Below are 22,974 nucleotides of genomic sequence, written 5' to 3'. Positions count from 1 at the left end.
CCTTTTGGCTATATGTGATGGTACACACGTACAACACTGGCAAGTTGGAAAATATTTAGTAAATAACTTTATTTCTCAAAAACTAGAGATGTTGTTTTTCTAAGACTAAACCATTCTAATGTCTAAAGCAACAAATAATTGTGACTTTTAAATGCTAAAAACAAGGTACTGCTTAATGAGCTTTGTTGTGCCCATATCTGGACATTACAAAAAGAAGCAAAACTATGTTTTCTGAAATAGCAGTAAACTAATGAGAAAGGGGGTACTACATACCAAATAACCAGTATCTTCTGTACTTACCATTCTCAAAATTAGTGAAAATGGTAACAGAAATTGTACTATAATCATTAAATACAAAAACAATTTATAAAACACATCAGAATTTTATTGCTTGAAGAATACAGCATATGAAATCACAAGAACATCAAAATGAAAAGTCACTAGGCTTCAAACATATAATACATTATCAGATGCAGTAAAATATTAATTAACCTGAAGTCTGCATCAGAAAGAAAAAGGTATGGAAAAATATCTAAATTGTTTACTTGAGAAACATACACTTAAACAAAGTAGAAGAATGTTACAGTACAAATCAGAAAAGCCAACAGTGACTAACTTATTTTTGTAGACTAAACTACCTACCTTTGGTAATTAACCTTTTTGAAAAACCAATTCCTTCTATTTTTTCCAAACACTTCATGGGCATATCCATGAAATACCTTGAAATAACTTCAGCATAAAGCATTCAGCAAAATTACTACCATTTTTACTACCTTTTCTGTTATACTGGGGAAGTATATGTATCTTATAAATGCATAACAATATTTCCCTTTTTCTAAAACTGCAAAATATGAATATTAAGAAATCTAATACTTATAAACTTTACTTAGTTCTCCAATTAAAATTAAAATCCTGGCAGTTAGAGTCTCTTCTGGAGCTTGGTGAATACAGAAATTTAAATAACTTGGCAACTGACATAGGAATTTAATGACTTGCTATATTACCTTAGGTGGCATTTTTGTTTTCAAAATACAAGCAATACACCATTTCTCCAAATACACTGGATCCTTCTCACAAACATTACCACACTTTATTCACTGAAACCAAATTAAAGCTGCTCCCTTTTAATAAGCAAGTTAACACTTCATATAGGGCTGGTCAGTTATGACACTTTTTAATCAAACAAAACTTTTAAAGCTATCAATTATGATGATGGGGACAATGATGTCGTATCAAAAGTTAGCATGGGACTCTTTAGGCCACCTAGTCAAGAAAATGTAAATGCTACGCTAAAACCAAACAATAAGTAAACTACATGTTAAATAATATTTTTAAAGCCCTCTTTCATAGCAAACATGTTCATTAGCTTTCATTTATTTCCCCTAGCAAAGGTCTGAATATCCATGAGCCTCAGTTAAACCAGCGGAACCCAAGCAACGGTTTCACAATCCCACCTATATACTCAAATGACATAAACATGAACGAACTATGCAAGGAATACTATGAACAATTGCTGAACTGGAGTGAAATAGTAAGAATCATGACAATCTTCAAGATTAGCCAGTCTATGAAATGGCATAGTGTAGGTCAGGATAAATTATACTATAATAAAACTAGTCTTTACTGCTACATAAAACAGTAACAAAATCAAAAACATAACTCACCAAATTTATACAACTACTAGTGAATACAATTCCTTCCTAGTTTTTGAATGTCTTGAGTTTTTCTCTCAGCAAGTATATTTATCTGAGCATATAACTGTTGCCTGCATATACTCACTTTAAAAGACAAAAAAAATTTAGATACTATATAGAACTGAACTTTTTTCGCCAACCTGATTCACTGTATTCTGCATCATACCATGCCCCATCTCAATATAAAATTCTAATTTTAGTTCAGTTAAAAGGGCAGAGAAAATGCAAATACAGATTAAGAGATCTGAATAAATTTCACTGTATTTTTATACACCTGAAGTTTTCTGTAATACTGTTTATTGACCAAATAAAGGATTCACACTGCTCTTAGATTCCAGAAACACCATTACAAATTCAAAGTTGATCTTATACTGAACCTTAAATTTACAATAGTTCAAAGAGACAGTTTGACATGTACAGCACAGTAGTTGAAACCTGACAGCAGATGTCTCTAGAATACCAATGGTAAGTCCACCAAGATGCATACACAATTACAGATAAGCATTTCTTTCATTGTTTTCTTATAGAGGAAACAAAAGCCGAGATGGTGAATTTCAGATATCATCATCATCTTCTTCATCTTGAGAAGACCCTGCCTGATTGGATGCGCTGGCTGAGGCTGCAGCAAGCTGGGCTTGCTGGGCGGCTTGCTGCATGTGAAGCCATTCCTGTTGGGCCAATTCTGCTTGTTGTTGTCTAGCCTATGAATTAAAAACATACACACAAGCACACACATTTTGGTTAAGTGTAAATTAAACCAACTAACAGACTTACTTATCAAATGTAGATATTTTCCAAGTACTATGTAATTATGACATATCAAGAAAACAAGAACTGTTAATATTTGTAGTTCAACTAAAGAAATTGAAAAGGTTAATAGAGGGACCGGAGATGGCTCAGCAGTTAAAAGCACTGGCTGCTTTTCCAGAGGATCTGGTTTTGATTCTTAGCACCTACATAGCAGATCACAACAATCTGTTAACTCCAGTTCCATGGGATCCAACATCCTCTTCTGGCCTCTGCAGGCAATGTACACATGTGATATATAGACTTAAAAAGGTTGATAGAGCCAGGTGGTGGTGGTGGAACACATCTTTAGTCCCAGCACTTGGGAGGCAGAGGCAGCAAATCTGAGTTCAAGGCCAGCCTGGTCTACAAAATGAGTTCCAGGACAGCCAGGGCTACAAAAACAAACAAAAGGTTGTTGGGTGTGTGTGTGGGGGGGGGGGGGGGGGGGAATGGATGGATATCACATTAGTTGCTCTTTGGCTCTTTTTCTTTCCTGTCCCAATTTTCTTATAAACATAATTTGTGGCTTAAAAGGTCTCCAGTACAGTTAGGGAAAAATACCATAGTGAATGCAACAGCTACCCTGATATTTTCTTCTGAGTTCCTATTATAATTAATTCATGCTTCAAAAGAAACCTAGAACATAAAATGTTTCTCAAATGTATGCTATACTTTTTACATTTTCATTGTCTTTATTTAAACAAGAAAAAAGATTGTTAACCAAACATAAAACTGCTAACAGCAAAAGAACTGAAAAAGCAAAGAACACTAAGACACTAAGGAGAGGCTAGCTACAAGCAGCAGTTGCCAATCTAACCTGGGAACAAAAGAAGAGGATAGAACATTTAAAACTCATGTCTGGAGGAACAATCATGTAGAACTGAACTCAGATCTTCAAAGAACAGGTATATCTGCTCAAGTATGAAAGCATGGAGACCTCACCTATGGGGACCTACACCCAAGAAGGGTACAGGTTCAGGCTGGTTTTGTAACAGAGAAAATGCATATTGGATTCAGTTCCTACTACAAGACAAACTGGGTGTGGTGGCACACACTTATAATTCAAGCAATGGAAGACAGAGGCAGCCTAGGCTACAAGTGAAATCCTGTCTCAAACAACCTAATACATAAATAACTGTTCCTGGATTGGTCAAAGCAACTGGAAGAAGAAAGAAAAGAAGCAAGGCCTATTTGCTTACACTAGCCTCTATTGGTAGTAGAATCCAATGAGGATTTCAGATAGCAAAGCAGATGTACTTTGTAAATCTGTACACAGTACAAGGATCTCCCCATATATAGTTTCATTTTTTATGATTTCTGTTACCTGGATTCAACCAAATATTAAATGGAAAAGTCCAGAAATAAGCAAGCAAGTACCTTTACCTGCTGAGCCATCTCGCCAACCCATGTTATATAATCCTCATGGGTTCTTATGAGAATTAAATGAACTAATATATACAAATTGCTTGGTAATATCATTAACCAATGTTTAGAACTCAATAAATATTGGAAAATGTTTTTCTTATTAGTTTCTTTTTTAAGATTTATTTTATTATTTTAATTATGTATGTGTCTGTAGGGGATATGTACATAGAGTACCGGTGCCCTCAAAGGCCAAAGGTGTTGGATCTCCTTGGAGCCTCCCAACGTGAGTGCTGGGAACTGAAGTCAGGAAGAGTAGTATGCATGCTTTTTTTTTAAATTAATTTATTTTTATGTCTATAACGCTCCATCTGCATGTACACCTGCATGCAAGAAGAGAGCATCAGATCCTATTATAGATGGCTATGAGCCACCACGTGGTTGCTGGGAATTGAACTCAGGATCTCTGGAAGAGCTGCCAGTGATCTTAACCACTGCCATCTCTTCAGCCCCGAGTAGTATGCATTCTTAACCAGAACTCTTTCTAGCCCTTCTTATTAAACAGCACTGTATCTTGTGCCTAATAATGTTTAAGGTTCAAATACAATGACATTTGGTGGTACAATTCCTATTATCTTGGTACTTGAGGGACTGAGGCAGGAAGACTATAATTTCAAAACCAGCTTGGGCTACAGATCAATATCTTGCTACACAGAAAATGTTAACCAGATTTTTCTTGTATTCCACTCATAATAAAATCTGGTAGCAGCCAGGTGGTGGTGACACATGCCTTTAACCCCAGCCACTCAGGAGGCAGAGGCAGGTGAATTTCTAAATTCAAAGCCAGCCTGGTCTACAGGGCGAGTTCCAGGACAGCTGGGCTACACAGAGAAACCTTGTCTCAAAAAGAAAGAAAAAGAGAGAGATAGAGAGAAGGAAGGAAGGAAGGAAGGAAGGAAGGAAGGAAGGAAGGAAGGAAGGAAGGAAGGAAGAGAGAAAGAAAGAGAGAGAGAGGGAGGGAGGGAGGGAGGGAGGGAGGAAGGAAGGAAGGAAGGAAGGAAGGAAGGAAGGAAGGAAGGAAGGAAGGAAGGAAGGAAGGAAGGAAACTGGTTATTGCAATCATTTACATGAACCAGAGTCAAACTGGCCAAGTTCTAAACATCAGACTCTGTAATAAGCAATGAGCTGGAGAAAGAATACTCTAGGTATGTTCATTTATAAAGTGATTTTCAAAAAAACTCTTGATTTTGGTAAATTTCCAATGAAATAATTTAAAACATTACTTACCTTTGCAAATAATTCCTGTTGCTGTCTCAGTAATTCTTCTTCAGGAATGCCAAGGTTTTCTAAGCGAGAGCTGGCCTTTCTTCTTTTTAGTGCTACTGTCTTGCATTCTTGCAAGACTTCTTTTACTTCACTGATGTAAGAGCCAAAGCCCAAACTTTCTAGAGCTAAAGAAATAAAAGTATGAAAGATGAAAAAATATAGCTTTCCCTCACTTATGTAACATCTATTTTTGTGTTAGTTTCCTCTTGGGAGACAGTTATTTAGCAACTATCTGGGTGGCCAAGACAAATATTTTTATCAACCATTATTCTTTAAATTTTATTTTTGTTTCTAATTGTGTGTGTGTGTGTGTGTGTGTGTGAGAGAGAGAGAGAGAGAGAGAGAGAGAGAGAGATTGATTGATTTGTACACATGAGTGTAGTATGTAGTGCCCAGAGAGAGAGAGAGAGAGAGAGAGAGAGAGAGATTGATTTGTATACATGAGTGTAGTATGTAGTGCCCACAGAGGCCAGATGAGGGTATAGCATTCTCTACAGGCTGGAGTTAAAGGTAGCTGTGAAGCACCTAATGGATGTGTAGGAATACAGGTCCTTCTGTAAGCACACCAGCATGCTCTTTACCTCTGAGCAATCTCTCCAGCCCCATACTCATCTACTTCCTTAATATCTGACTAGAGACTGGTTAAAACTAATGGAACATTTCAAGACAGTCTTTATGTTTCCTTCTTTTAAAATTTCTTACAAGAACAACATGTGGTTTGATAAGAAAAATAAGATAAGAAAAATATCTTTCCTATGCCACTCATAGTAAATCAAGCATCATTAAGTCTGTTCGTTTCTTAAAGAATACAAAAAAGGGGGGCTGGAGAGATGGCTCAGTGGTTAAGAGCACTGGCTGTTCTTCTGGAGGTCCTGAGTTCAATTCCCAGCAAGCACATGATGGCTCACAACCATCTGTAATGAGAACTGGCACCCACTTCTGGCTTGCAGGCATATATGCAGGCAGAATGCATATATAATAAATAATAAATCTTTAAAGAAAGAATACAAAAAAGGGAAATATTTGGAATTTACTGGTTAATGACATAGTTTGTCCCATTACAAAAAAGTAGGCTAGGAACACATATTAAGTTACAGAAAGATAGGGTGAAAGAGTTAAGTTTTTCTTTCCTCCAGTGCACCAACAGAGAGTGGTAATACACATTTGTCCCTGGGTTGGGGATTTAGTTCAGTGGTAGAGTGCTTGCCTAGCAAGCGCAAGGCCCTGGGTTCGGTCCTCAGCTCTGGGGGGAAAATACACACTTGTCCCAATACTCAGGAGGCTAAAGTAGGCATCTCAGCTATTGAGATTCAAGAAGAAAAATATATATACAGCTCCCTTTAAAGTACACAAATCAGTTTTTCCCAGCAGTGATAACCTCCCTACAAGAACATGCTTCTGGCAAAGGACCTTCTTTATTCCTCTCTAGAAGACAAGAGGAAAAAAAAAAAAAAAAAAAAAGCGCACCTGAGCCCCAATTCCTACTGCATAGAATCCCTACTGCCCAGAATGCTATAAAATCCCGTTTTTAGCCCTGCATAAATAGTAGTGTTTGTTGAGTACTGGCTGCTCCACTGTCCTCTCTGTCAGCCTATAGGCAGTAAAGAAGGATGACAGAAGGATGCTACTTCAGGAAGCAGCATCACTAAAAGCACCTGAATTAGTAAGGAATCATCCCAACAAACACATTTTGGATTAAAAACAACACACAAATCAGCAATCTCTAGTTTCTTATTTGTGGGAGGGAAGAATGTGACATTTTTCACTTAAAATACAGCAAGACAGTGTAAGTCAAAATATTCTTGCCTCACTGGCCTGGCATGAAGACCCCTTACAATCATGTCATCCATGGTACAGCACTCCCAAAAAACTAGGAAACACTTCAGGACTGAGTGTCGTTTATTTCTATAATCTAACCAGTTTCTACCACAATGCTAAATGCTTAGCAATATTCAGTAAGCAAGTGTGAGACAGTAGAAAGAAAAACAAAAACCTTGGGCTGTGGATGTAGTGCACTTGCCTAACATGCATGAGGCCCTGGGTTCAATCTTTAGTAGCATTTCCAAAAAAAAAAAGATCATTTTTAGAAAAATAATAAATAAAAAAATAATAATAAAAGGGATGGTGGCATACACCGTTAATCCCATCCCTCAGGAAGCAGAGGCTGAGGCAGATAGGGGCAGGCAGATCTGTGAGTTCCAGGCCAGCCAGGGCTATACAGTGAGACCGTGTCTCCAAAAACAGAAAGGGGGAGAGACACACAAAGAGAGAGAGAGACAGAGAATGGGGGGGGGGGGAAGAAAAATAATAAATTCCAGGAAAGAAAAAAAATCCTACTGTAAAAAACAAATAGTTTATAGTTCAAATTTCAAATATTGGTATTATTTAGGCAACACAGCATGTACCATTCTTATTCTACGTTACAATTTTTCTGCAATCACTGTTTCTCTGATTTCAAAATTCACATTCACTTTCCAAAATACGTTGACATAAATGTCAATGTATGGTCCAAGGACTTGTACCAGAGGTTGTTGCTTGTAACAGTTAAGAGTGGAAATTCTGGGGGCTGGAGAGATGGCTCAGCAGTTAAGAACAATGACTGTCCTTCTAAAAGACCTAGGTTCAATTCCCAGCACCCAAGTGGTGGTTCACAACTATCTGTAACTCCAGTCCTAGAGGATCTAATACCCTCCTTTGTGGGTGCTGCACATGCATAGTGCACAGTCATACTGGCAAGAAAAATATCCATACGCATAAAAATAAATAAATATTTAAAAAAATAGAATTTCAAAGTAAGATTTAAGAATCTTTAACAGCAATGATAAGAGTATTTTATACCTGTTTGATCTAAAACAAAATTGAAGGTTTAATTTATGAAATTTTAAATTTTGTTTTCAGTGATCTATTTTAATGTATTTACCAGTATAGGATGGATTAAAATTAAAAAGAAAATACCCCTCCAATGCAAACAACTTGAAACTCATTGGCAGAATATCCTCAGTAACTTTATCTAACTTTGACTACTGTCAGTTACTTTCCTCATAATGTAGCACAGGTTAAAAATGCAAAAAATGATATAATTAAAATTTTTTATTTGAGCTTTGTAAATGCCATCATGTTAAGTTAAACAATAATAGATTTTGGTTTTATTTTTATTTATTTATTTTTTTCAAGACGGGGTTCCTCTGTGTAACAGTTCTGGCTGTCCTGGAACTTGTTTTGTTGACCAGACTGGCCTTGAACTCCCAGAGATCCACCTGCTTTTGCCTCCCAAGTGCTATGGATTAAAGGCTTGTACCATCACATCCAGCTTGTTTTGTTTTGTTTTTTTGAGACAGTCTCACTCTTTATCCCAGGCTAGCCTGGTACTACTATGTAGCTCAAGCTGGCTACAAACTCAAACCAATTCCCCTAAATGCTAAGATAAAAGGCCTTCACATTAGCTTTATTGTAGCATATTTTATGAAATTCTTAAACCCTGATTTTCAATACTTGTGAATTATATCTATAATCAAGTGTTGTTTGTCATCTCATAAGGCAACAGAACATATTAGAACTCATTTAGGAATATGTGTTCACAAATTAAGTAAAAGAGCTATCGGCAATAGATAAAAACTTTCTATTCATGTATCTGTGATTTTTAATGCCAAGTCTACTTAAAAAAAAAAAAAGATTTAACTAAATTATGGTACTTTATATATTTATTTGGTAATAAAATTATTTCAATTCTTATCCACACTTTATAAAAGTGCCTCAGAATGTTTAATTTGCTCTAGTAAGATAAAGCTAGGTAGCAACGAGGTGAAATGGTCTGAAGTAAGGTGTAGTTAATTAACTTTACTACTACAAACCCACACTTTTACCATGAAAGCCTTTTAAAAATGTGTATTAACATAAAACAGGGGTTGGAGAGATGGCTCAGTGGTTAAGAGCACTGGCTGCTCTTCCAGAGGACCCAAGGTTCAATTCCCAGCACCCACATGGCAGCTCACAACTGTCTGTTATACCAGTTTCAGGTGATCTGACACCCTCGCACAGACAGACCTGCAGGCAAAACACCAATGCACATAAAATAAAAATAAATTTCTCTCTCTCTTTCTTATAGAGAAAAAGTTAAAAAAAAAAAAAACACAAAATTGTATATTATTCTCCCATACGTATATATCTTCTGTTCTTAAATAATCAATGCTGACAGAAAAACTTTTTTTTTGAAACCAGGTCTCACTAAGTGGCTCACTTAGAACTTACCTATTTCTGCATCTCACAGAAAAGCAATCTGAAAAGGTTGTATCTACCATAATTTTACCAGCTTCTCAGAGTTCCTCAGTAAGGATACGCTTCAAATACCTAAAACACGTACCTTTAAAAAAAAAAGAAAAATTTCTCCGCTGTGCAGTGGTGCACGCCTTTAATCCCAGTGCTAGGGAGGAAGAGGCACGCTCATCTGAGTTCAAGGCCAGCCCAGTCTATACTGAGAAATCCTGGCTCAAGAAAACAAACAAAAAAACCCTTAAAGCAATTACATATGAAATTACAAATGTATAAAATTTACGCCAGGCGTGGTGGCACACGCCTTTAATCCCAGCACTCGGGAGGCAGAGCCAGGCGGATCTCTGTGAGTTCGAGGCCAGCCTGGGCTACCAAGTGAGCTCCAGGGAAAGGCACAAAGCTATACAGGGAAACCCTGTCTCGAAAAAAACAAAAAAAACAAAAACAAAAAAAAAAAAAAAAAAAAAATTTACACTAATTGGACCAAAACTATAGATATTCTTATTTACTTTTTTTTTGAGATAGGGCTTCTTTGTGTAGTCCTGGCTGGCCTAGGACTCTGTAGATCAGGCTGACTTCACAGAGATCTGCCTGCCTCAAGACGTAAGCCACCACCATCTGGTTGCTTTGGTGTTTTACCCGCATGTATGTCTGTGTGAGGGTGTCAGGGTGTGGGGTTCCCTAGAACTAGAGTTATAGACAGTTGTAAGCCACCATGTGGGTGCTGGGAATTGAACTCAGATCCTCTGGAAGAGCAAGTCAGTGCTCTTAACCGCTGAGCCATCTCTCCAGCCCCTCTTATACACTTAATGGCAACATTACAAGAAAAAGGTAAATTTATGAGTGCCAACAGGTCAATTCAGTTTTTTAACATCAGCAGATTGCCATCATCACAGAAAACAGTCTTTCATTGTAACTTTCTGAGTCATGCATTGAACTGAAGTTAGCATATTCCAAAATTGAACTATTTAGCATATTGCTGCTATAGCTGCATTTTTATTCAATCATCATGTCAATCAGAACTCTAAATATATCCTAGAGAAAAAAAAATGACCCTTCCCCCAAGACAGTGTGTTATTAGATTTTTGGAACAATCATCACTTTTGTGGTACAAACAAATGTTTAAGGCAGATCCTACTGAAATCCTCTACAGTTTTCATTAAAGTGCTGACGCTTGACAAAAGTGGTTTTTCTTTTCCTTTAAGAAGAGTCAAAGGGAATTTTAGCTATTTGTTAGAAAATCTTCTCAAAGACTTAGGACAACAATCAAATACACAACATAAAAATGAAAACAGACAACCGGCTTCCATTTTTCTTAATACTCAGCAAAACCAAACCAATAGGAAAAAAAAAAAAAAAAAGAACCAGCGACAAGAACCAAGTAGATGTCTGGGAATACAAGACATCGTACAAGCTTATCGTACAAGCTTGCCTAGCACATAGAAGGCCCTAAGTTTAACACACACAAAAAAGAACCAAACAAACAGCAGGGAATGGGGATTAGAGAATGCCCATAATCCCAGTATTCAAGAGACTGAGGGAAGAGGACCAGGCTGGGCTACACAGTAAGATCCTGTTAGCGTCCTGCTTCTCCTAACCCTGAAAACAAACAAACAAACAAACAAACAAACAAACAAACGTTGCTTTATTCTTAGGGGTTGTCTACTATGTATTGAAATAGCAGAGCACATTATGTATGTAACATAATTATTTATATACATTGTGTGTGTGTGTGTGTGTGTGACAGAGAGAGAGAGAGAGAGAGAGAGAGAGAGAGAGAGAGAGAGAGAGAGAGAGAGAGGGAGAGAGAGAGAGAGAGAGAGAGAGAGATACCATGGCTCTACTCTCTACTGGGATTGACTTCTGGCATGCTAAATACTCAGCCTTAAGAGACACCCTTAGTACAGCAGGGTGTACTTTAAAACTACCTTCAGCACAGGATAAAAGCTCAAAAATGAATCACTCGATCTTTTGTCAATCCTGACAGTGGAAAATGGATATGGCCAATCTGAACAGATGTGTTCTCCATTTGACCTTAACAGAAAAGTAAAAAAAAAAAAAAAAAAATTTTTTTCTTTGGTTTTTCGAGACATGGTTTCTCTGTGTAGCTTTGGACCCTGTCCTGGAACTCACTCTGTAGCCCAGGCTGGCCTTGAACTCACAGAGATGAGTTCCACCTGCCTCTGCCTCCCGAGTGCTGGGATTAAAGGCGTGTGCCACCACCGCCTAGCTGAAAAGTAAAATTTTTAAAGTTAAATTATAAAAAGGCAATCATACATGGTATGATTAAATGTGTTTAACTTCTACAAAATAGAAGTTATTGCCTCAAACTGAATGCAACTTTCTCTTAAGAGTTCATGAAAAGTCACAGAAAGTATTTCTCCTAAAATGCCAAAAGTACTTTTGTCTTCCTTCCCTGCAACCATAAAGTCTCCCAAATTCCCACTGCAAATCTTTTCCAAGATAAGGAAGAAATTGTTGAAACTTTTAGAAGTGCTTTTCAATAAAACCTTAAGTATACATACACATCCTAATGGGAAAAGCACAGAGAAAGGACAGAGAGTACTTGCTAGCATGTGTCAGGCCCTAGGTTTAAGCAAGGCCCAGTACTTGTGGGGTAGGGTAGGGGGGTGGGTGTTGGTGTCACCTTTTGCATAACTTGTACAAGCTTTTAACCTTTTCAAAGAACAAAACAATCAAAAGTTGGAGTCAAAAAGAAAAATGTGGCACTTGGCATTTTCTTACAAGAGTGCTTTGGGAACCCGGTGATGATTGTTTTAGCACTTTATCATTTTTAAAAGCAAAAATAGACTCCCTTTTTGGAAAGCAATAAACTTTAAAATATTGGACACACTCATGTTAATACTTTTTTTTTTTAATTCAGTGCTGGTAATCAGACCCATGACCTATATGCATGCTAGGTAAATGATGCACCACTGAACTACATCCACAGCCCAAAGTTTTTTCTATTCGTGTGTTCAAAATTAATCTTTTCCTCTACACTGGTAGAAAGGGTCAGGTGAGGATGAGGTACACTCTGACTCAACTCATGCTTGAAGTTCTGTCTAAAATTTAACTTTCCAAGAGAGAACTTTTAGGCTACTTTCTCGGTTGTCAATTCTTGTTGCTTTAAGACCTGACTGCAAACCATACTAGTAAAGGATGTTTGTTGAGCCTAATGTTTGCTTTCCTTATTTGCATTAGCTGGATGAAAAATGTCCAAAGAATGCTACTGAGGTATTTTCTTAAAGTATGAATTGTCTCCTATGCCTTTGTGACTTTTTCTTTTTTATAATTTACTTATTTTTATTTTGTATGCATTGGTGTTTTGCCTGTATGTACGTCTGTGTGAGGGTGTTAGATCTTGGAGTTACAGACAGTTGTGAGCTGCCATGTGGGTGCTAGGAATTGAACCCAGGTCCTCTGGAAGAACAGCCAGTGCTCTTAACCAGAGCCATCTCTCCAGCCCCCTTGTGACTTTTTCATTAGCACTACTTAGTAGGGAGATGGAATAAGGACTCTGTGACACTAAGTGGTTATGCTTTTGGTAAGACCGTTCCCCTGGACTTTCATTTAAGCAAAGTCCCACACAACTGACTTACCTTGTATGACATGCTCTGGTGAAATTGTCTTCTTTTCCGACTTGTTGCAAATCTCATTGGCTTCAGAAGATATAAGGTGAATGAATTCAGTGCAGCAGTTCACTACCAGCTCTCGGGCATCGTTGGCCACCCGGACGTTAGGGAGAGTCTCTTTGATCATCTTATTTATAGCAGCTCTGGGAATAGTGAGATCATCATCGTTGCCAGACGAGGAAGCCATCGTACCTTCCTGTCTTTCAAGCCCCAACTTTTAAACTCTCGACTCTGGTCCACCACCACTCCACGGAGATTTCTCAAAAGGCTGCCCTCGGACAGGGATGACCGGGTCGGGGAAGCTCAGAACTAAGAGGGTGTAGAAACGAGGAAGGAGCGGGTTCGAGGGCCAAGGATACCCACTGTGTGGGAAATTCTAGTGCGAGTGAAGGGAAGGTCAGGGTGCCGAGGGCCCGGGGCACCACTCCCACGGCTGGACGCCCGAGGGGCTGGAGAACCTCCCTCCGTAGCCTCAGACGGACGGTCGCTGTCGTCTAACCGGACCTAAACGGCTCGCAAGACCCAGCAGTCCCCGCCCGGCCGCAGAACCGGGCGGACACCCAGCAGGCCCGGCTCTACAGAGCCGGAGCCCCCGCGGCCGCCGCCACCAGCAGCGGTTGCCGCCGCCTCGGCCAAACCATCCTTCGGGCACCCGCGCCGCCGCCGCCGCCGCCTCACAACATGTCTGCCGCGGCCGCTGCGGAACGCACGCCGGCTGCCCGGGAACGGAAGCGGACGGGGCCGAAAACAGCCGGAGCGCGCGGCAGGAGCCGCGGCCGCCCGAGCGAGAGCAGGCTGCAGAAGCTGGAGCGGCGCTAACGGTGGTCTCGCCACAGGCCGGGAAGGAGGTTTGCCGCAAACTGATCCCAACACGCTTTGCGCCACCGGAAGTCTTTCTCCCCAGGTTCCACCCTCCCTCCCTACGGATTTCCGTGTGTACTCTCCGCCCTCCCCCTCCGAGGCGGGCGGGAACCGCGGGTCCTCAGCCCGCAGCTTCCGCCTGTCGCCGCGCGGTCCTACGAGTCGATGCGGCGTTTCCTCTGTCAGGCCCTAGGGGAGCTCGCTTGTTCTGTGGAGGGCTGTATGGCAGAAGAGCCGGCGGAGGGCCACGTGGCAGAGGAACCCTGGTCATTACTGAAGAACTTCCTTTTCCTATTTCCTTAGCTCTCGGAATTAGGGCACTGAGTGCAAGCCGACCGGGGACTGAATGGGACATGGGGAAAGTGTATCCCTGTGTGTGTGTGTGATTGGAGGAAAGGCTTTTATGACTAGCTAACAGCGTTCAGATCAGAGCTCCCTGTTCTCGTTTGAGAAAGAAATGAAATATTGAAAGTGGCTCTCCTCAGGAGCACAAATGGCTAAGATTAAAGCCAGCAGTCAGATCCATTATAGTAGAAATGTTTGGCATACCATGCGCTACAGCATACTGACTTTTGGAGGGAATAGAGAAACAAAATTGCATTATCTCAAGCAACTGGGACTTTTGCTTCTTTCCAGGGTGGTTATTGAGAGGATGCCAGGGTTGCAGCTAGAGAAAGTCAGAATGGAGGCAGCAGGCCCTGGGAGACCCACCAGAGGATGTGCTGCCCCTAGACAATCAAGAGCCACATAAAAAAACGAGTTCCAGACATTTCCTGCCATAAACTAAAGGATATGATAGATTATATACTATGGGTATCAAAGGGAGCAAGTTTACTCCAGATAAGAAATGGGATGTCTTATTGTCAGAGAAATGGGTCTGCTGATGATATTGACTGCTAAAAGATAAGGCAATTCCCTTGAAGCTGCAACTCTCCAATCAGTTCAAACCAAGCATCTCTAACCTAAGGTAAGCACCAATCCTGAGCTTGTAACTATGTAAAGTTGGATTCTCCCAGATCCCCTACCCTAACTATTATAAAAATGTTGCTTGATTGCTACTCAGGGTCTCACCTGCTCACCTGCTGTGTCAGACTGACAAGAAACCCGGGTTAACTCACAATAAAAGGCCAGGCGGTGGTGGCGCTCGCCTTTAATCCCAGCACTCGGAAGGCAGAGGCATGCTGATCTCTGGGAGTTCGAGGCCAGCCTGGTCTACAGAACGAGATCTAGGACAGGCACCAAAACTACATAAAGAAAGCCGGGCGGTGGTGGTGGATCGTTGTGAGTTCAAGGCCAGCCTGGTCTACAGAGCAAGATCCAGGAAAGGAGCAAAGCTACACAGAGAAACCTTGTCTACAAAAACAAAAACAAAAACTACACAGAGAAATCTTCTCTCAAAAAACTAAAAAAGACTCTTGGCTTTTGCATCGGATTCGGTCTCTTGGTGGTCTTTGGGGGACTCTGGGTACAACAGTTATTAATAATTAGTGTCAGATTCATCACAGAAATGTGTTATGGTGACACACGCCTTTAACCCCAGCACTCAGGAGGCAGAGGCAGGCATACCTCTGGGAGTTTAAGGCTAGCCTGGTCTACAAAGTTCCAGGACAGCTGGGACTGTTAAACAGAGAAACCCTGTCTCAAAAAACCATTAAAACGAAAAAGAAAAACTCATATACTGTCACATTAATGAATAGTAGAATGTTATAATTTTTAAAAGGGCTTAAGCCACTTGAATCCATGCAGTTTAGTTCATAGCATTCTTCGTTGATAGATTGGCAGATGGGATGTTTCCAATATTTTTTTAAAGTATTTGGTTCCAGGAGACAATCACTGTCAGTTACCTTCTCCTACCCACATTATTAGAGCTGAGCTTAAACACCAGCCTTGAGTAATGTTTTCATTCAACATTTTCTCCAAGGTGCTTGCTAGGAAGTGTAGATTCTTGATTATCACTGCTATTAAGTTTAATCTTGGATATACAGAGTAAATTTTTTTCTTCAAAATAAATGAAACTTGGTTCAGATGTATCATATTTATGAAGTGTTAGTTTACTATTTGTTTAAAAGGTTTAATATACTGTCTAAATTTATTTGGGCCTTAGTTAATCAGTCTGAAAAAGCAACTTAGCAAAAATTATTTCCAGAGTTGTCACATCCAAATCTTGTTTCTGAATATATACATATATAGAGAGAGATTCTTTTTCATATAACATTTATGCTTCTTAGAGTTGTGTGATGCAGATCAACAGAGCAAGTGCTAAATTTGATATTCCAGTAATGGGTCATTTCTACAGATTCTGTGGTAATATAATATGGAATGTGGAGAAAAAGATGTTGCTAGGATTAAACGTGTGTGAGTCACTACTGAAAGACCCCTGGCTGAGATCTTCCTCCGGGAGAGACCCCAAACCCAAGGAACACACCGAAACCACAGATCAGATGCAAAAGCAAGAGGGTTTATTTAGACCAGGTACCTGGGGCGAAGTCTCTTGGAGGACTTGCGCGCTTTCCTAGGGCAAGGGGGACTTTTTATGGGATCCCAGGGGCAGAGGCGCGGTTACAGAAGCGAGAAGCATAGTTACAGGGTCCCTATTGGTTGTTTCAAAGAAGGCCAGGGTGAACTTGGGGTCGTATGTGTGTGGCTGATTTGGCCTTGTCCAGGCCAGCTGCTTATTCTTCAAGGCCAGGGGGCCAGCCATAAAATATCCTGATTTGACTTAACTGTCTTTCTTTCAAGGCCGCCGACCACAGTTATCTCTCTCAAGGCTGGCCATAGCTATCTCAGCCGGGTGGCTGGCTATGGCTGTGAACTCCTGTTTTTCTGATTCCTTTAGAATGGCGTTTCTTAGGCTAAGTTATAGGGGGGGGGCGCATTTTATTGGCCCAAAGCCCCATGTCCTCATAATGGAGCGGGGGTCTTTCACTACTACCATAAAAAAAATAATGTTTAAAAAGATTAGTCTGGTTTGACCTGTGAGATGGAATGGAATGGAATAGGAAGAGACAAAAACACTAGTTATTAAGCTATTTCAAAAACAAGTTAATGGTGTAGACAAAAGAGTACAGTGATAAAAGGATGGGAGGAAGAAATCAGGTATTTGAGAACAGAATTTACAGGGTTAATCTTTGTATTGCATTTACAGCAAGATCAGAGCATCATGCATAGAGAAAAATGGTAGCTAAGAAGAGAGGGAGCTTTGCATGGAGAAATATAAATAACAAACTAAAGAAGAGTGGAAATATGGGAGTCGTCTCTACAGAGGTGAGCACCACAGAGCCACTGTTGTTTATACTTTCAACTCCAGGTGTTTGTTTGTTTTGTTTTGTTTTTTTGAACTTTTTGTTTGTTTTGTTTTGTTTTTTTTTTTTTGTGGGACAGGGTTTCTCTGTATAGTCTTGGCTGTCATGGAACTCCCTCGGTGATCAGGCTGGCCTCAAACTCCGAGATTGGACTGCCTCTGCCTCCCGAGCACTGGAATTAAAGGTGTGCATCACTGATCAGCTCAATCCCAGGTCTAAAATGCAGTATTTTTCATTTTGAATGTGCATAAAGACCTTTAAGGATGGAAAAGTACAAAGACATAAAGGAAAATATGTCAGTAAAGACTTTACAGAATTAAAGCTCTATTGTAAATGAAGTCATAGGGAGAGATGTCATAGAGAAATACTGTTAGAAGAACAAACTAGTAGGAGTCAGAAATGGTGGCTCACAGATGTAATGGAAATAGAAACAGAAGGACTGAAAGTCCAGAGTCACTGTCAGCTACATAGTGAATTGAGGACAGTCTAGAATGCCTGAGACCTTCTCTCAGACAAGCAAACAAAAACCCAAACTTTTGCCAGCTGGGGATGATGGTTTGCAATTAATTAATTCCAACACTCAGAAGGAAGAAGCAAGAAGATTACCTTTAGTTATGAGTCATTCTGATTTTAGGCTATTGCCAAGGCTCTCTACAAACTGACTGTAAGGCCCTATTGCTAAAGATAGCACCTACACTACTCATGAAGAAGCTGGTGCCCACCTAGAGCCTTCACACCTACTGACTAGCGTTCATGTACCGGAAGGTACTCTGCATACTACCAAAGGAGAGAGGTAAACACCAACCCATCTACAAACCCTTCAATCTACAAGTGTGACCTACCTGCAAGATATGCAGGTGCAATATTGGCACAACGCTTGAAGGAGTAACCAGCCAATATCTGATTTGAGTTAAGGCCCACTCCAAGAGATGGAACCCATACATAATGTTGCTTGGGTGGCCAAGAATCTGAGACTAGATAGTCTAGAGACCAAATAGTACTGTTCTGCTAAAGGAATATTGCAATGAAATGACTCCTAACAACATTCTGCTATACTCATAGATCTGTGCCTGGTTCAGCTATTATCAGAGAAGCTTCTTCCTATAGCAGATGGAAACAAATACATAGACCCACAGTCAGACACTATGCAGAGAGTGAGAGACCTTGGAACACTCAGCAGAGGTGATGGAGGACACTAAGAAAGCAAGATCTTCTATTCCCAGAAGGACTGATGTACATATGAACAGGCAGGGACTGAGGCAGCATGCACAGGACCTGAACAGATCTCCACTAGATATAGTTCTAGAACTGAAAGGAGAAATGGACACATACCCTCATCCCTAGCCCAGAAGTTATCTCCAATGATAGCTACTAGCAAATGAAAAATTAATTCTAGTTTTTTCCAAGGGAGTCTCACTGGTCAAACAAACCACTCTTTTTTTTTCTTCTTCATGTTTTCACTTGTATTCTTTTTTTTTTAAATTCTTTATTAATTTTACATACCAACCACAGTTCCCCCTCCAATCCCTCCTCCACCACACCCCACTCTGCCCCACCCCCAATCCACTCCTCAAAAGGGTAAGGCCTCCCATGGGGAGTCAACAAAGCCTGGTACATTTAGTTGAGGTAGGACCAAGCCCCTTCCCACTGCATCTAGGCTGAGCAAGGCATCCTACCATAAAGAATGGGCTCCAAAAAAATCAGTTTATACACCAGGGATAGGTCCTGGTCCCACTGCCAGGGGCCCCTCAAACAGACCAAGCTATACAACTGTCTCCCGTATGCAGAGGGCCTGGTCCAGTCCCATTGCAGGCTCAACAGCTGTCAGTCTAAAGTTCATGAGTTCCCACAAGCTTGGTTCAGTCGTCTCTGTAGATTTTCCCATCATGATCTTGACCTCCCTCGCTCATGTAATCCCTCCTCCCTTTCTTCAACTGGACTCCTGGAGCTTGGCCTGGTGCTTGGCTGTGCATCTGCTTCCATCAGTTACTGGATGAAGGCTGTATGATGACAGTTAGGTATTCATCAATCTGATTACCAGGGTAGGCCAGTTCAGGCACCCTCTCCACTATTGCTAGTAGTCTAATCTGGGGTTATCCTTGTAGAATCCTGGGAATTTCCCTAGCACCAGGTTTCTCCCTAACCCTAAAATGGCTCCCTCTATCAAGATATCTCTTTCATTGCTCTCCCATTCCATCCCTTCCCCAGCTCATGTTCTTATTGCCTGTCTCCTCCCTTCTGCTATGGGATGGTCTGTATGTCAAATCTTTTGCTCTGATTGGTCAATAAATAAAACACTGATTGGCCAGTGGCCAGGCAGGAAGTATAGGCGGGACTAACAGAGAGGAGAATTGAGAAAATAGGAAGATGGGAGGAGAGTCTGCCAGCTGCTGCCAGGACAAGCAGCATGTGAAGATGCCGGTAAGCCATGAGCCACGTGGCAAGGTATAGATTTATGGAAATGGATTAATTTAAGCTATAAGAACAGTTAGCAAGAAGCCTGCCACAGCCATACAGTTTGTAAGCAATATAAGTCTCTGTGTTTACTTGGTTGGGTCTGAGCGGCTGTGGGACTGGCGGGTGACAGAGATTTGTCCTGACTGTGGGCAAGACAGGAAAACTCTAGCTACACCCTTCTACTGTCCCCCCTCCTGTCCCCAGTTTACCCAGGAGAGCTCATCTATTTCCCCTTCCCAGGGTGAACCATGTGTCCCTCTTTGGGTCCTCCTTGTTACCTAGCTTATCTGGATCTGTGGGTTGTAGTCTGGTTATCCTCTGTTTTACATCTACTGTTCACTTATGAGTGAGTGCATACTATGTTTGTCTTTCCAAGTCTGGGTTATCTCCCTCAGGATGATATTTTCTAGTTCTATCCATTTTCCTGCAAATTTCATGATATCATTGTTTTTTTGTTTTGTTTTGTTTTGTTTTGTTTTGTTTTTATAGCTGAGTAATACTCTATTGTGTATATGTACCACATTTTCTTTATCCGTTCTTCAGTTGAGGGACATCTAGGTTGTTTCCAGGTTCTGGCTACTACGGATAATGCTGCTATGAACATAGTTGAGCAAGGGCTGCTGAACTAACAGGAACAGAGGCTGTGGCTAGAGATGTTTTGCTAGAAAGGAACAGTGGGTGTGACAGTCACTGAGCTTGGCCTATAGCCAGGATTTATTTATATCCTTGTTTCTCTTCCTAAAGATGAGTCTTTTGAAGGCAAGGGCCAGCTTTCAGATATTTAAGAGCACTATAAGCCGGGCAGTGGTGGCGCACGCCTTTAATCCCAGCACTCGGGAGGCAGAGGCAGGTGGATCTTTATGAGTTCGAGGCCAGCCTGGGCTACCAAGTGAGTTCCAGGAAAGGCGCAAAGCTACACAGAGAAACCCTGTCTCGAAAAAACCAAAAAAAAAAAAAAAAAAAAAAAAAAAAAAAAAAAAAAAAAGAGCACTATAAATTGCTTGGCACTTAATAAATCAAATTTTACTGAATGAATAAGTGAATGAATTGACTAATAACTCTAGATTCCCCAACTGACAGTTGTTTCATCCCTAGCCATTTCTGTTTACTATGAGGGAAACAGCTCTTCTTTGCTTCCCACTCCCATCACCATGATGCTGGGTCCAAACACATGGAACCAACCATAGACTGAACTCTCTGAAACCATGGGTCAAAACAAACTCTTCACTTAGGTTGTTTCTGTCAGGCATTTCACCCAAACGCAGAAGAATGTACCCTGTCCTCAGCAGCTCATGGAACTTTCTCCAAAAATGACCACATACTCAAACATATAGCATGTCTCAACAGATACAAGAAATTACATCCTATTTGACTATCATGAATAAAAGCTGGATATCAACAATAGAAAGTTTACAAACTAATAGAAACTGAACAACTCACTACTAAATGAAAAATGGGTCAAGACAAAAAACTAAGAAAGAAATTAAAGATTTTCTATAACTGAATGAAAATGAAAACACAACATACCCAAACTTATGAAACACAGTGTGGCAGTTCTAAGAGTTCATAGCACTAAATGCCTAAATTAAAAAATTGGAGAGATCTCATACTAGTAATTTAACAGTACATCTGAAGCCTCTAGAGCAAAAAGAAGAAATAACACCCCAAAGGAGTAGATGGCAAGAAATAATCAAACTCAGGGCTTAAATCAGTACAACAACAATAACAAAAATACAAAGAATCATTGAAACAAAGAGTTGGTTCTTTAAGAAAATCAATAAGATTGATAAATCCTTAGCTGAAATAACTAAAAGGCAAAGATAAAGATCCAAATTATCAAAATTAGATATGAAAAGTGGGACCTAACAACAGAAACTAAGGAAATACAGATAATCATAAGGACATACTTTAAAAACCTGTACTCCAGCAAATTGGAAATCTTAAAAAAAAAAAAAAGACTATTTTTCTCGATATATGCCACCAACCAAAGTTAAAACAAGAGCAGACAAGCAATTTAAACAGGCCTATAACCCCTAGTGAAATAGAAGCAGTCATTAAAAATCTATGAATCATGCCTGGTGGTGATGGCACACACCTTTAATCCCAGTGCACGGGAGGCAGAGGCAGGTGGATCTCTGTAGCATGAATCTTAGAAGGTCTTATTAATAAAAACAAACCTGGAGCCACGTATTCAGGTGAATGCTGGAAGATCAGAGAAGCAGAACAAGCCACAGCTACCTCAACTCGCCAATTCCTCAGCTGATCCTGTTTCCTCAGACTGGATGCCTCTCAGCTGAACTGTGCTGCTCAAAAGCCTAAAAGATTTACCAGCTCTAGTTCCTGGTCCTCACGCCTTAAATACCTTTTGGCTTTCTGCCATCACTTCCTGGGATTAAAAGCGTGTGTTACCATGCTTGGCTGTTTCCAATGTGGCCTTGAACTCACAGAGATCCAGAGGGTTTTCTGCCTCTGGAATGCTAGGATTAAGGGTGTGAGTGCCACCATTTTCTAGCCTCTGTATCTAGTGGCTGTTCTGTTCTCTGACCCCAGATAAGTTTATTAGGGTGCACAATATTTTGGGGAACAATACAACCACAGATCTCTGTGAATTTGAGGCCAGCCTGGTCTACAGAATGAGTTCCAAGGACAGGCTCCAAAGCTACCAGAGAAACCCTGTCTCTAAAAATAAACAAACAATCTACAAAAAAACAAACAAACAAACAAACAAACAGGACACGATGGTTTTAGCACAGAATAATACCAGACTTTCAAAGAAGAATTAACTCAATATTCCTCAAATTATAGGGACATTTCCCAATTTGTTTTATGAGGCCACAGTTACCCTGAAGCCTAAATCACATAAAGACCCATCAATAAGAGTATAACATACCAACTTTCCTTATGAATATAAATGAAATAAAATACTTGCAAACCAAATCCAAGAACATATCAAAAAGATCATCCACCATGATCAAGGAGGCTTAATCCTAGTGATGTAAGGATGGTTCAATACATGTAAACAGAGAAACGTAATCTACCATATAAGCAAACTGAAAGAGAAAAACTACATGATCAACTCAGTAGATGCAGAAAGGCTTTTGACAAAATCCAACACCCCTTTATGATAAAAGTCCTGGAGAGATTAGGGATACAAGGGACATATTTAACAAAATAAAGACAGTTTATGGCAAATCCATAGCCAACATCAACTTAAATAGAGAGCAACTCAAAGCAATTCTATTGTTGGTTGTTTTTTACTCTTGGAGGGCCTGCCACCTA

The 22,974-nt window shown here is 40.2% G+C and overlaps 2 protein-coding genes across 2 annotated transcripts in view; one reads left to right on the top strand and one right to left on the bottom strand.

Annotated features, from left to right (window-relative positions):
* Window positions 1–363: 363 nt before the first annotated feature.
* Window positions 364–14,075, bottom strand: Dr1 (down-regulator of transcription 1). Its single transcript, XM_006985815.3, has 3 exons — window positions 13,043–14,075; window positions 5,133–5,296; window positions 364–2,395 (listed from the first exon to the last, which is right to left on the bottom strand). Exons 1-3 carry the CDS (start codon window positions 13,260–13,262, stop codon window positions 2,249–2,251), a joined length of 531 nt encoding a protein of 176 aa, XP_006985877.1. The 5' UTR covers window positions 13,263–14,075; the 3' UTR covers window positions 364–2,248.
* Window positions 13,360–22,974, top strand: part of LOC107402328 (uncharacterized) — a 24,034-nt gene continuing 14,419 nt past the window's right edge. The window contains exons 1-3 of the mRNA XM_076545649.1: window positions 13,360–13,392; window positions 13,546–14,903; window positions 17,082–17,200. Coding sequence (XP_076401764.1) covers window positions 13,360–13,392; window positions 13,546–14,322 — 810 coding nt within the window. The 3' untranslated portion in view covers window positions 14,323–14,903; window positions 17,082–17,200. The remainder of the gene's footprint in view (window positions 13,393–13,545; window positions 14,904–17,081; window positions 17,201–22,974) is intronic.

The sequence above is a fragment of the Peromyscus maniculatus genome, chromosome 10, assembly GCF_049852395.1.
Source record: "Peromyscus maniculatus bairdii isolate BWxNUB_F1_BW_parent chromosome 10, HU_Pman_BW_mat_3.1, whole genome shotgun sequence".
NCBI classification, from domain to species: Eukaryota; Metazoa; Chordata; class Mammalia; order Rodentia; family Cricetidae; genus Peromyscus; species Peromyscus maniculatus.
The sequence above is the reverse complement of the archived record's forward strand: the minus strand, read 5'-3'. Positions and strand labels throughout refer to the sequence as shown.